Here is a 19,896-nt window from a genome sequence, read left to right as displayed (position 1 = left end):
AAGAGTTGCGTCTGCCTCAAGGGTTGAGGAGGTAGCTGCGCAGAGAGAGGCTCTTGCCTCAAGAGTTGAGGCGGTTGCCGCATAGCATGAGGCTGCTGCCTCAAGGATGGTGGAGGTTGCCGCAACGCATGAGGCTGCTGCCTCAAGGATGGAGGAGGTTGCCGCAACGCATGAGGCTCCTGCCTCATGGGTAGAGGAAGTTGCTGCATAGCATGAGGCTCCTGCCTCAAGGGTTGAGGAGGTTGCTGCATAGCAAGAGGCTCCTGCCTCAAGGAAAGTGGAGGTTGCTGCATAGCGCTGGTACCTGGCAACTCCCAATGCGGCAGCTCACGCATGGAGGCAGGAGGAGCCTCAACATCATACGTCTGGCAGGGTGGACTGCGCAGAGGTGGAGGAGCGCTCGCAGGAGGAGGTGTGCTAACCTTCTCTGCCTGAAACTCCTGCATCAACACCGCAAGCTGAGACTGCATTGTCTGCAGCATAGACAACTTGGGATCAACAGAAGTTGGAGCAGAGGCCTGTTGAGGCATCGCTTTACCTCTCTTAGGAGGCGTGCAGTCATCAGATGACTGCGGCGAGTCCGAACTGGCCCAGTGGCTACACCTAGGCTGTTGGACTCGCTCGGTCTGGACCTTACGTTTAAGAGGTCGTGAGACCTGGGTCCAGCGTTTCCTCCTGGAAACTTCTTCCGCAGACGAGGAAATAAAGGGCTCAATCGTCTGGGAGTGGAAGTGACGATCTCTATCAGATACGCCCGCAACCACTGAGGATACAACTGTGCGCCGATCAAGGCCTGCCGAACCCTTTTGCCCTTCGACATTGCTTCTCCCCTGGGCTTGGGAGCTTGCAAGAGGTCCCGGACTGGGAGGACGACTGGCACGCACAGAAGTATCCTCATGCGCAACACTGACACTGACACTAGGCACAGCACTGGCACTACCACTTCCCACTGCACTTTTCACTTTAAGTTCCTTGACATCTGCCAAGAGAAGATTGTGGTCACTCACTAAAGACTCCACCTTATCACCTAGAGCCTGAATGGCACGTAACATATCCGACATATCAGGCTGAGCACTCGTAATAGGTTCGGGGGTCACCACTACAGGGGAAGGAAAAGGTTGAGGATCATGGGGGGAGGAATAAACCAAAGAGCGAGAAGAACTCCTCCTAACTCTCTCCCTCTCTAACCTAGCCGTATACTTGAGGAATTCATTAAAATCGAATTCCGAAAGCCCGGCACATTCCTCACATCGATCTTCCAACTGACAGGATTTTCCCCTACAGTCGGAACAAACGGTGTGAGGATCAACCGAGGCCTTCGGAAGACGCCTACTACAAGTCCTAACACTACATCGCCTTTGTCTAGGAGCTTGAGAGTGGTCGGACATCTTGAATTAGAGAACAGTCAAGGGGGGATTCCAAATTAAAGCAAAGATCGTTAACCATAAATCAATTTAATTCCAAAAGCTATCTAAGCTAAGGGAAAAGCTTCCTGTATAGCGAAGGCTAAATTTCAGAGCAATACTTCACCAAAACCGTGAACAAAGACTCCAAAATCAACAGCGTATCCATGTAGGTCTTGCCGGCGGCACGACAGAGGAAAAATTGAGGTGGTGTTGACAAGAAGTACTGGAGTACCTGACCACAGATGGCGCTGGTGAGTACACCCCCCTCTTGTATAGCGATCGCTGGCGTATCCCGTCCGTAGATTTCTGTCGGGCAACGGAGTTGACAGCTACATGATTATCGGGTAAGATTAATATTGAAAAAACTTGTATACAATAATTATAAGGAGGAAATAAAACAATACTGTGTTACTTGGGGAAGAAAAAATAAAAAAAAGAAAACTAAATATCAAAATTCTTTATCTAACTTTTGCTATCACATCTTCATAAGCTAAATCTTTTAACAAAAATAATTACACCACTGAAAACTATAGCTACTCTTAAATTTCCATTGCTCATAGCATCCATTAAATTTATTATAGAAACTAAAGTTAATTAAAACTTTAATGTTACACTCACATGCTGTCTATTTTTAAAACTGAGAAGGGAGTGATACCGATACTTGTCTAAAGCCAACGGACTTGCAGAGGCAGTAGATGCTATTTTAAATTTTATTTATCATTCAAAGAAATTTAAACTTGGAAGTAAATTACTGTATAAAAGTAAATTCTTACAGTTTACTCTTTTCAAAAAAGGACATTTATGAAATTATCTGCAAATTGTATGTGGCTTTGATTAACCATCCATCCTAAATGTATACATCAAAATTTATTCAAATTTTACATTCAATTAGGTTCTATCAACCTTGTCCAGCCAGAATGTCTTACATACGGTATGTGTCAAGCTGCAAAATGTAGACAGTACCATAGGTTCTTTGTAGCATCTCTTTAGTCCTAACTCCTAACTACATTATTTTCTCCCGTTTACTTTTTATCCATTACCAATAGCTTAATTTCACATAACGGTCCAACCTTAAGCTTGTTACTTGAGCAAAAATCCTGTGGGCGAGCCCTATTACATTACCTGTATAGTCTAAAAATAAAAATTAATTCTCAAACTATATTATAATGATGATCTACATGGTAATACATATGATAGAAAAGGTTTGGGTAATGTTCTAATTGTAAATAAAGTACTGTAATTGAATAAAACATGATAAGAATTTCATTAAAATTATGACCTAATATTATTAATCATTTATCAAGTATATATTTATGCCCCTATTATAAAAACTAGTACTTTTTTATAGTCAATTACATAAAGTAAACAATACTAAGGTTTTAATTAACAAAAACTTTTATAAAACCTATAAAAAATGCCTTCAGATCACAAGGACTACCTACAACCCTGGTTGTACAGCCACCACGTTTATCTGATATCTCAGCTGTAACTAAATATCTACCGGCAACCAGCTAATTAGTAATAAAGTCAAGGTTTGATCTTAGTCATGCAGAAATTTTGTCGAACATGGGGTGTCATTTTAGTTGGTCAGTAATAAGAAAACAAAGAAATTCTAAAAGATGTCTTATTTATGGTGGAACTTCAATTGGTGAAAAATTTGCTTGTAGTAAATACTCATTTTGTAACTACAAGTGAATTTTCAGAAAATGTTTTTTTTTTCTTTTTAATCATTGGAACTTTGATATACTAATTTGGTATGAAAAAATAAATAACTGATACTAATGCAAATTCTGATGTAACTACAAGGTAAACTAAAAGGTATTTCTCTAAATTCTCATCAATATCAAGAGTTCATCACTCAAGGTTCATCATGCTCAACTTGTTAGTTAACTACACAATGTTTAGTTGCAATTTCAATGTCATACAGTAGTACCCTTCCAGTTTTACCAAGTAAATTATAAATGGCAAAAACTGTACATTGAAGAATATTTCACTCATCTTAATGACTACATAAATAAACTAAATAAGCCTTGGATAAGGTGTGGAACATTGCATAAAAATCTACTCGTAAACTACAAAAGCAAAGGGACTCTTTATGTAAACTAAGAAAGCCAAAATACTCTTAATGCTTGAGTAAAGTTAGACTACAATGGTATATTCTGCAAGTTAGCACTCTGGGAAAAGAACACTAGAAACCTCAGCCACTCTTAGATACCCTTTTTAAGCTCGGAGAAAATATTTCCTTCAAATACGAAATTTCTGATGGAGGTCCCTAGGGAAAAAAGCAAGAAAATATTTACTTAATAATTGCAGAAATTCAATTCACCCTTCCACAATGGAAAAGTACAGTAAACTAATAAAGAATTTCTAACATGCACATAAAGGTGTATGGAGCAGCATATAGATAAAAACTTCACAATACATCTGTAAACACCTCAATGCATATGGAGATAAAATAAATAATAAAGAACTAGTGCAGCACAGTAACACTACAATGGCATCATTGTCCCAATAAAGAAAAAACTAGGATACAATACAGACACCATAGAAACTCACTATATAGAGGGGCTTCATCACAAGTACTGATACAAACAAATGCAATATGGATTATATACACCTTCCTTGGACAAGATGAAACTAGTCAGGATTCACTTATTTTCATTTTCTTTGTGGTTCTTCTGCATCTGAGCATCACGCTTCCAAATAAGGTCTATGCATATGCATGTTACATTCATCTTTAACATTCTCGAAGAAATTTGAGACCCAACATTGGATAAGTTAAATGCCTTTCAGTTATTGGAAAAATACTGAACATTCTGAAAAACTACTAAAAAAGGATACGCACATTAATTTTCCTAATAAACTTCAATATTTGACTGACCTTTATACAGTACAGTATTAAGGAAACCAATTCCATATCCCTCTTTGAAGTAGCTTCTCATTTTTTAATGCTATCAGAAACAATTCAATTTATCTATCCTAACACAATAGTAATATTGTACAAGTACTACACTACAGTATAGATAAAACTATACAATTAGGATAGAATAAGCAAGTTTAACTGTGAACTTTGGAGTCAATCTCCATTCTTTTAAATCTTTCACCTTATTTTGGTCCCTAATTCAGGTAATTTCTTACAGGTTGAAATTAAATTGTTTTTTATATTAAGAATCCTCATTACTTACCAAGTTGCAAAGTCACAATTAGGTAAATGTCAGTACCAAATTTATACATTACATAAAATAAACTATTTACTGCATCAAATAAACGTACTGTAGGTCTACATATATTACTTAATAATAATAACCATCTCATGTCTGCTGATTAACTTTTAAGACAGAATCTTTAAGAACCAAATAAGAGCAGGGGTTTGGAACTAACTGCCACAGCTAGGGTAGTTGTATGAGAAGTGCAAAATTCACCTGTACACAACCTTCACCTATAAAACAACATCAGTGATAGAACTCCAACAAATTTTCAGCTGTATTTTAGGTGTAAAATTTTTTATATGAAAATTTTTCAGAAAAGCATTCCACATTCTTGAATTCAGGATTTTTTTTTTGTAATCTGTTGAAGCCAATAGAATCATCATAGCAACATAACCATTTTTTGTACAAACTGGATAAAAATTTAAAGAAAATATTTCAAAATTAAGAGATGCAGTAAATTTTTGTTAGCAAATTCACAGAAAAACTTCTATAGCAGGCTTGCACGTGTGTCTTATCAAACCTTTTCATTACACATATTGAACTAAATTACAATACCCAGTGCATTATTTACTTCCACAGTGCTTTACTTTATTTATTTATTTTCTTTAAAAACTATCACAAGCTTGCTTATTTTTTTCTTAACATTTAAAGGACTACATTAAACACACAAGCCAAAACCCCTCCCTTTTATATGAATAATAAGAGAGGAAAGTGTGCTACATATCCCCACAGGTTTATGCTACAGCTATTGTACTACCTTCCCTTATCCCAAGGCATGCATGAAACTAAAGAGAAATGCCTACAGATAGAGATAATTTGTAATCAAATACATGAACACGTGCAAAGATGGAAATAAAAATGTGAAATATACTCTATACCTCGGCAATTACCTGATGGAGGGGAGAACTCTTGGATGTGGGTTCAGGGGTGAGGCACTAATAAAGAAAATACAGAACTACGATTATTCTCATGTACAGAACAATGGACTTTCTCATAACAAAATTCTGATCATCCTCAACAAAGGTCTTGAAATCCAGTGCTGCTGGAGGGGTTTCTTCTCTCTTGTTCTGCCTCCATAATAAGTTGCTTCTTATCACAAACGTTAAACCTACTAATGTCATTCCCTAGGTGTTTCTGGTACCTCTCACTCTCATTTTCTGCACTAACACTGTCAGGTGATGTTTGTATGTTTACAGTTAAAGAAGGCACTGCTAACATCACTGACACTTCATTTCCTATTAGAATATACTGTAACTACTTTCGCATTCCCCTAGCTTGCACAAAAATATATTCATCACTATGTAAATGCATTAATTATTTCATAAATATAGAGCTATTGAAATTGTACTGTAAAGTATTTAACACTGAACACTTTGTTTAAATTTCACTTGCATAAATATTTTCATATAAACAAAAGTATGTAAATACAGTACTATTTCTATCCAACATTAACTCTAAAATTTTTAATGTTATTACGATAACAAATTTCAACTCATTAAATAAGTTTTGATTACAGTGAATTCTCATCTAATAAGTACCCTATATTCTACACTTCACCTGACACTTTCAACACATTAAAAAAACTAAATTCTAAATATTAATAACTTAGTAATGACCGTAATATTAGGCAAAGGATATTTATGCTATTTTCAGCTACTTTCATTTAATGCAAGTGAACTGTAGAATAAATAATGTATGCAAAACCAATCATTGAAGAGTTACTAGATTCAGCATCTCTGTATAACCATGAACCTTTATCAGATGTCATATCAAAATATTACCTTGTCAGTAAAAATCACAGAAAAATTTAGTCTATGAATGGAAATTTGAAATTTCTAAATTATTAATCCTAATATGACACTAATTCTAATCAATCATAAACCATAAAAAAATTCTTTGTCTATACTAGTATTTCTGGTAGAAGTAAGAACTTCTCCAAGGTAAGAGAGACCAACACATTTGCAATATCTCTTATGGCTAGAAGAAGGCTTTCCTGCCAGTTCTACTAAACAATGAAGTATTTTCTTGGACTCAATGGTATCAGATAAAGATCCTTATCCCATTCTACTTTCATACCCTTTAAGACAAGGTGAAACAGTGAACTAATTACAACTACAACAAGAAATCATCCTATCACTTCACTCTTAAAATTTATTTGGCTTTCTAAAATATTTTTGTTTCTTTTCACTTTATTCCTTTATTAGTGATGCTATGAAACATCAACACAAGAAGCTTGACACATGCCGTGATTGCTCAACATAAAAAATTTTGATGTCATGAGCCGGTTAGTGATTTTGTCACTGCCGGGATCATCAGGGGGTTAAAAGACCAATTTTAAGCTCAAAAGATAGGTTTTTTTTCCCTCAAAACTTTTAACTAATCAGAAAATTCTAAAAACCTCCCTACCAAATAATGAAACATGAGTATCTTCTTAAAAAGCAATAAATCTAACACATCCCCTAAGGGGAATATTTATTACTTTTTTTTTTTTGCTGGAGTATTGGTCAGTATAATTTTGCTTCTCTTTGTTATTTCACACTCTTTACCAATATATATTTTTGGAGTTACTATATATAGTGTGTAGTCTCGAGGACTTTCCTGTTAAAGGTCACAACCGGGAATCCAATACAACATGAAATACCAATTAGATATTGTCTCTCCTGCTTCAGGAACAGTGTATTAATGTGCAAAGCACAGACTCATTCTGTATAAGGGATATTCACAGCTTTAGGTTCTATTGAAACAGTTACAGCACCTCAAATGCTAAATTTGTCTGCAAACCTATGATACGTCATCACCAAGAACCAATTCTAATAATTGAGACAACATTATCTGGGCACATGTTTCCCGACCAGCCACTATCTTTCAAATTTGGACGAAGACTAATTTTTGTCCCACTCCCCTTCAAAATCTAGGGAGGTGGGAGGGGTTTGAAGACCAAACAGTACCTCTTTCAAAATATGCTTTTCTCGGTCAAAACTTTGTTTTAGAGGTTTAATATTTCGAAAACCAACACCATATTTAACACGAAAAAGTACTTATAACCTTCTTACCATTTTATGAAACCCAGATACAGTACCTACAGTATTAAGCTTCAATGAGAAGTACAGTATTGTACAGTACAGCACTTTACCATTATTTGCTATTGTAGAAGATGACAATTGAAAAAAAAAAAAAAAATGGACCATATTTTTGTATTCATTACTTAAGGATGAGTGACACTGAATCAGAACTGACATTATGTCGAAACGAAACAAAGCATTATTGTATCGATTTACTTACAGTGAAAAACTTTGCCTATTACATGTAAGTATACGCAAATAAATCTAGGTTAGGCAAGCCAAAAACTTAGAAAAAGAGGGTCCATTACATAAGCTAGGTTAAAAATTGTATGAAAAATTAATTAAATCTCTTTCAAGTAAAAAGGTGGCAAAATGTTGCACTTGAAAAAAAAAAGTTGAAATGTATTTCTTAAAATACGGAAGTGCAAAGGCCTCATACAATGTTTTAATGACATGAAAACAAACAACAAAAAGTGAAGTAAATATCAATACTTCATTTGCACTAACAATATTGCTAAGAATAGTGAATAACAAATTCAGAGCTTAATTGAACGTACTTAACTTGAAAGCTAACATAGAAGTTTTGAAATTATCATCAAATAAGAGGGCACAAAAAAGCTACAGTACTTGTTTGGTAGGCGACGAATATGAAGAATGGTAGCTGGTTGGGAAACATGCACCAAGACACCATTGTCTTTTTGTACTGTACCGTATTAGAATTGGTTCTCAATGATGACAAGACAACAGGTAAGCAGATGAATTTAGCATTTGAGGTGATGCAACGGGTTCAAAAGAGCTTGAACAGGTGGATCTTCCTTATACAAACTGAGTCTATGCTTTGCACACTGATACACTGGCTCTGGAGTAGGAAAGGCAATATCTATTCCGTATTTTATTCCATATTGGATTCCCTGTTGTAGACTTTAACGAGAGTCCTTGGGGATCACATATCAACTCCCAAAAATAGATTTTTCCTTTGTCAACAACTCTTATTCTTGAGGTAACTAGCAAACTAGTCCAATTCTAAGTAAAATAAAAATAAATCATAGAGTCTAAACAAATGTAATAAATTTAGGAACTCAAATAAAAAAAGAAACTAAAATACTTACACAGTTAAATGAAGATATAGGACCAATAATGATGCCAAATAGGTACAGACCACAAATAAAGAAGTACTGTACAGAAAACTAATCGAAGAGATGGAGTTACAAATACATTTACAGTTATAGGTTATGAAGGAATGTACCCAAAATATTGTTAATTTCTACTCCCCAAACTAACAGTTAGTTGTAACCAACTTGCATTGCAATAAACAAAAATCCAACATTGATACAGAAGATTACTACAATAAACCTACAAAGAATCTTATTTTTCCTAAATAAATAGAAATGAGCATTCTTTGCGACTGTTCATCATTCCACAAGACAAACTGTTTTAACGCAAATACTTTGGGAAACTTGAACACAATTACTCAAAGTAACATTACCTTATTCTTTTTAAACTTATTGTTTGCTATTTTCTTATTTACTCTGCCTACCTCCTCATTTCATCAAAAATATTAAAACCACACATACACAGATTAAAGAATATATCCATTTTCCTTGTTGTCTCAGTTAAAGTACTGTAATTCAATGTAACGCTATGAGTAAATATTATTTTGCGTAGAATATACTACACAATACTTTGAGCAAAGTTTCTTTCCTTTTTCTGGAACACAAAATGAGTTTTACAGTATATAAGCTTCTACTTTCATAATAAATTACGGTAGCTATCAAAAAAGGTTAATTTCTAGTAAAATTAAATTGATGAAAATTATTAAAAAATATTTTCAGGAAATTATATGTTCAAAGGGATAAAATCTATTTGAATTCAACTTATTACAAATATAAAATTAGGCAATTCTCTATTTATCATATGATCTACACTTAAAAATATTTCTTTTAACAGAAACAAGTTTACTTTAAGGCCCTCTCTTTCTCCTTATTATCAATTTATAGTCAGCAAGAACATCCTCGCTTCTTTAGCACATAACTAGAATTTGTGACTAAATATCTACCTTCCCTCTATTCTACATTTGGTTGTTTAGCAAGCCTTATAAATATCTATAAATCTAACTTAGTGGTGTAGTTAAACTATTTGACAAAATAGTAATAACATGATCTTTGGATCATAAATATCATAACTTATAATGTATTCACAAAATTTTTAAAATTAATACTGTAATGATGTAAGATCAAGCACAGGCTTGTGCCTTATACTGTGCCTGGTAAATTTCTGATCAAAGCGGTTTTCAAGGAAAATTGGTACAGTATTTTAGTTTTTTATTCTTTTGTAAACTTCTTTTAAGTTGTCTGATCGTATTTCTTATCAACTTTACAGCACAATTGTGTACGTTATATTGCACCGATAACCACTTGGATTGATGATTCATACCCTTCTGTGTACTGCATGGCTGTTTAAATAATAAACTCAAGAGGCCTATATTTTACTCTAATTTGCTATTTATCAATGCCTATAATCAAGGGTTTCCTTTGTATATAGACCTATCCACTATATATAACAATGAAAATACTGTGATGCATGTTTGGTCCAGTCACACATTACTCTAATTCAGTCAGGCAAAACCCTGATATAATAACCAAAGGTAGCACACCATTGTCACTTTGAAAAAATAATAATATTCACTACACTAAAACACCTTAATCATAAAACCTTGAACCAACTGCAAAACTGAAGTAGCTTTACACAAAACAAATTGCAATGACAATGATATAGTATAACCTTATGGAACTTGAAAATATATCTTTCAATATCAAAATTCAGTCAATTTGGACCTGAAAAAACCTCACAGTGAAACTGATTAAAAAAAGCATCTTAAAAATAACTTACTGCTGTATTTTGTCCACCAGGGAGCAGGAAGTTCGCAGTGTGACTTTCCACAACTGGTTCCTTAGGAATTGGCCTCTTTCCCAAAGCCATGGACACAATAGATGTCATGTGAGTCTCATTACCAAATACATGCACTGGAATGCCTAATGTTTTGCCAACTTCTCGCATAACCCTGGTAAAAGGATGGAGAATAGTATTGTATAAGATATAAGATGTATTCAACAGTGTACTTTCATAATACCACCTCATTATGACAAGAGCATGTAATTCACATTATACTGTACAGTACATAAATTTCACCATAATAATACACAAGTTATTGACAAACACATTTCTGTATTGTGTATGTATGCAGCAAACATTAATATATCCAGATCTACAACTCACCTCAATCCTTCTTGATAATTTGGTCCTGCACGACGAACAAATATGCTTACTTTCCCTTCGACCAATTTTGCTTGATACTGCTGAAGTGCCTTTACAATACCCTTGAATGTTGCAGCTACATTGGTGAAATTTGCAATTCCTCCACCAATTATTAAAATCTGCAAAAGTTATCATTAATTTACTTTTCACCTTAAATATGCAATGGGTATAAAAACAATCACATTTTTTATAAAAACAAACAAATTTTAAGCATCAAGTGAAAAATTACATTACAAAATAATAAATATTTTTGGGTTACTTCCAGTCTTGAGGAACTATTGCAATGTTCCACATGTATAATTCATGTTGAAAAGTTTGGCCTGTCACATATCTTAAGGTAAAAAAAAATTCCTAGTAATTCAATAATGAATTTTTTTTTCACAACAAAGCTATTCAAGTAATGCCTTTTCACTCATTCTATAGATGTATAAAAATAGTTTATTAAAAGATTAAAACTTTTATTAAACTATCACAAGAATGATTAAATGCAATCTATAGAAAGCACGGACCTTTCCATCTGGATGGTTCTCCTTGGTTATGAGGGTTAGGATGGTTTTGGCATACTCATATGTCTGTTGCTCTGAAGGGGCTCCAGAATACTCTCCGTAGTTGGCCAGTTCACTAGCACCTCCTAGCTCACAGATTGTGTCTGAATAAATCACAGAAGCACCACCTCCGGCAACCATTGTCCAAATACGACCCTTTTCATTTAGAATTGTAAGCTGAAAAAAGAAACAAAACATGTCAATTTCCTGATACAATGAGAGATGATTTTACATAAAATATCAATTGGATAAGGAGAATAAGAGAGACAGAGAGTAAGGGGGAGGGGTTGAAGACTGACCCAGTGATCTGTGGCGACATAGCACCAATGTGGAAACCCGTTTAAAAAATTGCATCCTCCCCTAGCGGCTGTTTTTAGCTGTACAGTACTTAGTTTAGGAAGCTTTCCCTCTTTGGGCCATTATAATTGTAGCATTTTACTTTTACAATTAGGGTTGGTCAATAATAATAGCAGTCATCCTTTACTGTTTGAGTGCACAGTCTACTCTTTTACTTCTATTTTTAAGACTTATTACGATTTACAAAGAGTAAATATGAGAATAGCATATGATCTATATACTGTATAATGAAAATTATAAAATTAGGAAATATAAAATACCTTCAGTGATGCACCACTCTTGGCATCCAAATCTGCAATGTAAGCTTCTTCGGTAAGTGCATCACGGCCGAATGGTGGAGGGTAGTCAACCTCTCCCCACTTGGATTTGCACATAAATTCAGCAGTGGCATCCAATTTAGCAGCAAGATCCAGGATGTAAACATCTTCGGAGGTGATGACCAAGGGATTAATTTCTAGGTACGTGAAATAGAGATCGACGTACTGGCCATACAGCGCTTTAATAAATGCTGCAGCTTTTCTGTTGCAAGAAAAAACAAAAGAAAATATCGTAAGAAATTAACATAAAAATGTAGTAAGAAAAATTTCATTCTTTATCATTTGACAATCATGACTAAAAAACCATCCTGGAAAAAGTATAAATGTACAGTACTTCCATCTAAAAAAGACCCTTAAAAGTGGACGTAAAAATATCAACTTACTCCTTTCGAGGGCTATCCACATGGGTCAACAATTTTTCTTTAATCTGAGCCTCAGTGGGAGTTTCTTCAATGGGAATATCAAGCTTGAGAGCCTTGGCATCAACATCACCAATGTCGACACCTCCCTCGTGCGTGAAGAGGATAGTATCTCCATTGCGGTGGGAATATATGCAAACGTAGGCTTCGTCACTTTGGTCGTGGGGAAGGAAGGGCTCAATGATAAAGTGGCGGAGTTTTCCAACAGCTTTGCCAACCTGTGAGGATTCCAGAATCTCATTAATATGAGTTCACAAGAAGAATTAAGGTATTTAAAGTCAGTGTAAGTAGCTTTTACCTAATACAGTAGGAAAGCACAACTTGATATAAATCATCATTTGTTGGTTCTTAGTGATCTCAGTACAGTACAGTATTATTACAAAGTTATATAAAAAAAATAATGTAATAGTTTTATCCTCCTTTCAACATTTTCTCTAATAAAATCTAAATGAAAACATTGACAGTAAATGTATGTTCTGGGCTATAAAACCATCTTTTTATGTAAATAATTGACAAATAATTATTTTGAAATTTTATTGACCAATTTCTATTAAACTATACACAGTGATTTCAACTGTATGCAATGACATAAAGTACCTTTCTGTTTTTCTTCTTAAATAAACAATCAATATAATAATAAAGTCACAGGTAGGGGACTACTATGATGTATTCACAAAACTTTTTCATGATTTTACAAAATTATGTTATTCATTTAAAATGTATTTTCATGTTGGAAGGTTTTATTTAATTCAGTTACTGAAAGCTGTACTTCACTGCAAATTAAACAGGCGATAGTAAGAGAGAGGAAAAATATCTTTATATATGGTTAAAAAAATGGAATCAGGCGAAAAAAACAGATTAATTACTCAAGGATTGGTAAGGCTTAATGCACATATTAATGTTGATAATTATTGTCTATCCTCTTGTAATGAAGGTTCCAGGCTATACTGTTGCACTTTAGAAGTACAGTAATTACAAATATGCAACTATACAGTAATTGTTGTATTTGTTAGAGTATCATAAAGTATCGGATAACTTACACTAAGAAAGTTCATGCTAAGACTAAAAAAAAGGTATTAAATGTTTTAGGTGTTTTATAATTCAATGTTTTTTGGTATTTGATATATTTGTGAATGAAGATCTTTTGCTACGGGTATAACGACTCTATAATATACCTTTGGTGTAATTAAATAGAAACTTATGCATCGTTTTCCCATTACAGAGATTGTTAATTATTGACATGTGACTGCCGAACACAAATCAGAACTTTCTGAGATTAGATTACTGGACGTCTTAAAGGATCATTTTTTAACTGATAGAAAATTTTGGAAGAAGTTTCAAGGCTTAAATTACTTTACATATAATGAACTAAACATCTAAGCGTAACAATGAATTGAAAATGTGATATATAATAAATAAAATCTATTTAGTAATATGTGCAAAATTAAATCTTCAACAAAATGAAATAGGTGGCTTTGTCACACATAAAAAGTTTTTTGGGATCGAGCCATGTCGTCCTGATGGAGGTTCCTTTAGGCATGGTGAATAGCCATTAGCCCCCCCTAGGAATAATACCATACCTAGGCTGCTGAATGAGAATAAACAGATCACTTGAAACTTCCACTACTTTTTGGCCTTCCACACACTAGCCTTGGCTATCTAAATTTAAGGTAACTAAATCCAACAATTGTAATCTAAGACTATCTCCATTATTGACCCCATTAAATCAAACATTACACTAAACTATACCATTCCAAAACTACTTTTAAATTATAAATTATCTAATTATAATTATATTCTCGTACGGGCTGCCCAGCGGCAAGAGCCCGTGTCTTAAATATGGTAAGGCAATCTACACACACACACACACACACCTTTAGGCAGCTTCCTACTGTATAATATTTCTGAGAGTGATATTTACAAGATAATTACCGTCAGTTATCACGGGGTTCTAACCCCCGGAACGACTATCCTAAGATATCGTGTATAATCAAGGACGTATCCGTAGATAACCATAGATATTTGCACGCCAAACACACTTAACCCAGTCTAGGAATCTAAGGAGGAGGATAAGTGAGGAGCCGTTACATATCCTCTCCCTTCATAGTACTACTCGTCCCTGATAAACTCATTCTAATTTTCGCAGCGTTGTAATATACGGTATTAATTATTAATTAGATTATATAATCAATTGAAACACCGAAGTGCACTAAATATATATATATATATATATATATATATATATATATATATATATATATATATATATATATATATATATATATATATATATATATATATATATAAAAGGTTACATTTAATAAATCTAACTTGAAAAATTCAAATCCACATTGTGGATTCGTCTATTGTTTACTGTTACGTCAAAGTGATTATGCATTAGCTTGATGTTATAGCTTTGCCAAGGATAGGAATGACTTGTACTTTTGATTTTCTTGATATAATACAACTGTTAATTAAATTACAGAATGGATGCTATCATAACTTTGCGATACTACATTAATTTTATGTCGAGGCGCTCGCTATCACTTTCGTTACGGGTAAATCGATTTTAGTTGCGCTGTATTCCATTTTTCTTAACCTATATATAGTATATCGTTTTCCTCTTACATAGCAATTACAAGACACGACACTGCCAGCTCTAAGTTAAATCCATATTTGACTCACCACAGCTGACTAATTACAAGGTTATAAATTCGCTAATTATTTTAGCACGGACATTAATGGAGTTATAAGAGACCGTGCCTAAATCGTCCAGTTCTGAGAACATATATAAGGGTTCCTCTTTCCACACACATACACACACACAATGTCGATATATTGTTACAAAATCTGAATTCTCTCGTATAAGATTACACACACAGATATATATATATATATATATATATATATATATATATATATATATATATATATATATATATATGTATGTATGTATGTATGTATATATATATATGTATGTATGTATATATATATATATATATATATATATATAGGCTATATATATATATACATATATATATATATATATATATATATATATATATATATATATATATATATATATATATATATATATATATATATACATACATATATATATATAGAGAGAGAGAGAGAGAGAGAGAGAGAGAGAGAGAGAGAGAGAGAGAGAGAGAGAGAGAGAGAGAGAGAGAGAGAGAGAGAGAGAGAGAGAGAGAGAGAGGAGAATTATATAAAACTTAAAATAAAAGAGGCAATGCATCATATAATTTCTATATAAATACTACAAGACATAAACTCATTATAATAAAAGAACAGAAGACTTTCTTTCAAATATGATTGCATCATAAAATCTTTATGATACACAAAGGTTTCACGCAAGCTACGAATCCCTCCAAGAATGTTCTGCCATAGCACAGTGAGGAACTGTAATCCTTTTGAATGTTACTTTATCGAATAATCACAAAACACAAGAGAGTGCGTGTGCGTGTTACCTATAATCCGGTGATACACCCTGCACGGAATCGTCCGTCCAGGAGCTGGTCCTTTCTTTGGATGCCAGCCCCAGGTTGCTTTAATGACAAGGTGACCTTTAACCTTACCCAGTCAGTCGATCCACGTTGTGTCATCCTGAACAGGAATCTGTGAGCGCAATGTTTGATGTTAAGATGTTCATAAAGAAGCTTATCCTTCAGCTCCTCCGCTGTTCTTGTTTAGTTATGTTTTATTTTAATCCCTATCGCGATAGCCTATTGACAACGTCCCTGCCCAACAATCTGCTGGACTGGGGTTCGAGATCAACTCAAGCTCGATTTTTTCTTGTAGTGTCTGCAACCGCACCACCTCAGTGAGCTAAGGATGTGGTGATTGACCTAAAAATAGTTTAGCATCTACAGATATACAATACGAAGTTAAGATAACCACTGCCGAAACAATTTAAGATAACGAGGCCTCGAATTTTGGCATAACCGGAACGTACAGGTACCAGTTAAAACAGACCTAAAATAACGGTCGAGAAGCAATTATGACTAAAAGAGAGAAAACTGACTCGACGAGTCTCCTATACAGCAGCACAGTAAACGGAGTCAATTAAAATGCCACTTGGCACAGCTTCACTTTAGTCCGACATGACATTATTTCAAGTTTGTGTTTCATTCTTATACTTCATACCAGACCCACGGGGTAAATATTAATATTCTTACTAAATGATCTTTATTCATATGTCAAAGATATGCAAATATGTATTTGTTACAATAATAGATCTAATTTTACACTGGTATTTAACGACGGTAATTTGATTACGAAAAAATCTAAAAAACTGGGCAATGAAAGTCATTCTGAGAGAATTTTTGATGGTAATATTGTACAGGGTCACAATTACATAATTAAAAGTTTTACCGAATCACCCCATACAAAACCAGTTTCACTACTTCAGACTCCAATAATACGGCAAATATAAAAGGTTAAGGCAACGAACAGCCATAAATACATTACTGTTGCTAAACATATAACGACCTTCCACTCGATATCAAGAATAGCAATAATGTGGCAGCTTTCAAGAAAAACCTGAAGACTTATCTTTTTAGAAAGTGTTATAATAGTGACCTGAAAACTATTAAGCCTGAATACAAATGCTAGCGAAATAACTGATAACGATGCAGAGCAAAATATCAACTGGAAAGAAATTATTTTTATCACACACCAAGGCCCACCTGAACAGACCTTTAGTGTTTGATGGAGGGCGAGAAATAAACCCGTAAAAGTAACGATGCAATATTCTTGAGCATCACAAGAACTTATACCAAACAGTCGTAAAAATAAAACTCTGAATAGAACCTAACAATCATTCATACTTCACGATTACTCTTGTAAGAGAAATGACGGCTTGCCGATGCTTGGGAAATAGGTAAAGAATCATCAGTAATTTATCTATCTATTCATTTATGCCTATGTCTCTCTATCTATCAATCAATATATACCTACGTCTGTCAATTTGTCTAGCTAGATATATATCTATACTTGTCTGTATGTATATCTATCTATCTATTTACACTTATGCCTAGGTAGCTATATATATATATATATATATATATATATATATATATATATATATATATATATATATATATATATATATATATATATGTCTGTCTATCTATCTATTTATACATATGTCTAGCTATCTATATGTCTATACTTATATGTCTGTCTATCTACTTATAATTATGTCTAGCTGGCTATACATCTATACTTATGTCTGTTTGTCAATCTATCTATAATTAAGTCTAGCTAGCTATATATCTATACTTACATCTGTCTGTCTATCTATCTTTACCTACGCCTAACTAGCTATAAATCTATCTTATGCCTGTCAACCTATCTATCTATATATACCTATGTCTGTCTGTCTATCTATCTATCTATATATACCTATATCTGTCTGTCTATCTACTATATATACCTATGTCTGTCTGTCTATCTACTATATATACCTACAGTATGTCTGTCCGTCTATCTATTTATACCTATATCTATCTGTATATCTATCTATTTACCTATATATATATATATATATATATATATATATATATATATATATATATATATATATATATATATATATATCGAATCAAACGCTCGACATCCGATTAAATCTAAGCCATTTATCCCAGCCAAGCAGATGAAGAAATGCCCCAATAGGAACTTCCCTTAAACTCCTTTCAATACAACCCCCCCTCCCCCCCCCCCCCCCCGCCCAGGTATTGGAACTCTGAGACACGTCAATCGAAGCAGAGAAATGCCTTTTCACAGGAGATATTGATAAGCACTTCCAGTCGACGCCCTTCGCTGCGGTTCCACGGCTCGGTAGGTGGTGGTCTTGCCGCGTCACTGACGTCGCCTAGATACAAGGTGGGCGGCGGAGGTGTGTTCTCTTCCTCCAAAGGGCGTGGTGGGGGCTCTGCCGTAGCCGGTGATAGTATTGATTCATCTCCTCCCTTCTGCCACGCCTACGCGATACACCTCGATTCTCTCTCTCTCTCTCTCTCTCTCTCTCTCTCTCTCTCTCTCTCTCTCTCTCTCTCTCTCTCTCTCTCTCTCTCTCTCTCTCTTCATTATTTCGCTTTGAGCTACTTGTTTTTATATTGCGATCTAGTTTTAATGCATTCCACTCCCCCTCTATATTCATTTTCATTTATCAAAAGCACATGAAAAATGACACATACCATTATCCAAAGATCGGGGAATAATGAACACACACAATCTCCCCTATATAATATAGAGCAAGTGTCAGGATAATATATATATATATATATATATATATATATATATATATATATATATATATATATATATATATATATATATATATATTTCCGGTTACGCTCAGCGGCATTGCCAGACTCAGTATCTCCACATCCCTCGGGTAGGGGGAAGAGAGTAGTCATAACATGGTGATAAAGAGTACGTGTGCGTGCGTATACATATCTATCTAAATATCTAGCCATCCTTTTTGACGGATCGCGTATCCTAGTATACATATATTAGTCCATCCTGCTTGCTTTCAACCCTTGCTTAACCTTGACTTCGTGAAAAAAAAATCGATAGAAAACTCGACCGTCGGAAAGCTCTTTCATCCTTGAACGCCTAAAGAGGAACACGCGATCTCCAAAGGGATAACATTGTCCAGTTCACCTTTGATTTCTTTGAACTTGCTCTTTTATTCTTTAAATTTTTGCCTTACAATAAATAAATAGTACTAGAATGCAATTAAATGGCTGTGTTAATGAAAGTGCGTAATTTATTTATTGGAAATTCAAAATTTTAGTTGGTTTACATCGGTTCCATTTGTTCGTTGTGGTAAATTGTTGCATAATCGAAGTAGAAAGACAGAGAGGTTATAAAATGATTTGCGCTTTATAATCACAGTTTTAGAATGATAACGTAGTATGCGATATGTGATTTAATGCAAAGTTTGATTGACGTGTTAATAATGTAAAGCGAAGGATATAGCTTCCGAAACATAATCAATAAATGAAATCATGAATACTGACTAACATATATAGCAATGGGAAATAGGAAAGAATGTTATGTATAGGAAGAATACGAATTAATACATTTAACGAAATTTAATAACTAAGATTACAGATCATATGACAGGAAATAAAAATACGACAATTAGGGAAAATAAACAAAATAAAAAAACAGGTTTAGAAATATCAATACCAAACTCGTTGCATAATGGAGATAAATAAATTGCAACTGACC

General features: G+C 34.0%; 1 protein-coding gene across 3 annotated transcripts in view; it reads right to left on the bottom strand.

The window, feature by feature from the left end:
- The window catches only part of LOC137632263 (ATP-citrate synthase-like), a 369,682-nt gene that overhangs the window by 49,122 nt on the left and 300,664 nt on the right, over positions 1-19,896 (bottom strand). The window contains exons 4-9 of one of the 3 annotated variants that reach the window (XM_068364154.1): positions 12,595-12,848; positions 12,155-12,413; positions 11,502-11,714; positions 10,954-11,111; positions 10,567-10,738; positions 5,494-5,550 (exon numbers count right to left, since the gene is read on the bottom strand). In XM_068364154.1, the coding sequence (XP_068220255.1) occupies positions 5,494-5,550; positions 10,567-10,738; positions 10,954-11,111; positions 11,502-11,714; positions 12,155-12,413; positions 12,595-12,848 (1,113 nt within the window). The remainder of the gene's footprint in view (positions 1-5,493; positions 5,551-10,566; positions 10,739-10,953; positions 11,112-11,501; positions 11,715-12,154; positions 12,414-12,594; positions 12,849-19,896) is intronic. The other 2 variants (XM_068364155.1, XM_068364156.1) reach the window with 2 other exon arrangements.

The sequence above is a fragment of the Palaemon carinicauda genome, chromosome 41, assembly GCF_036898095.1.
Source record: "Palaemon carinicauda isolate YSFRI2023 chromosome 41, ASM3689809v2, whole genome shotgun sequence".
NCBI classification, from domain to species: Eukaryota; Metazoa; Arthropoda; class Malacostraca; order Decapoda; family Palaemonidae; genus Palaemon; species Palaemon carinicauda.
This window is presented reverse-complemented; position numbering and strand designations above follow the sequence as displayed.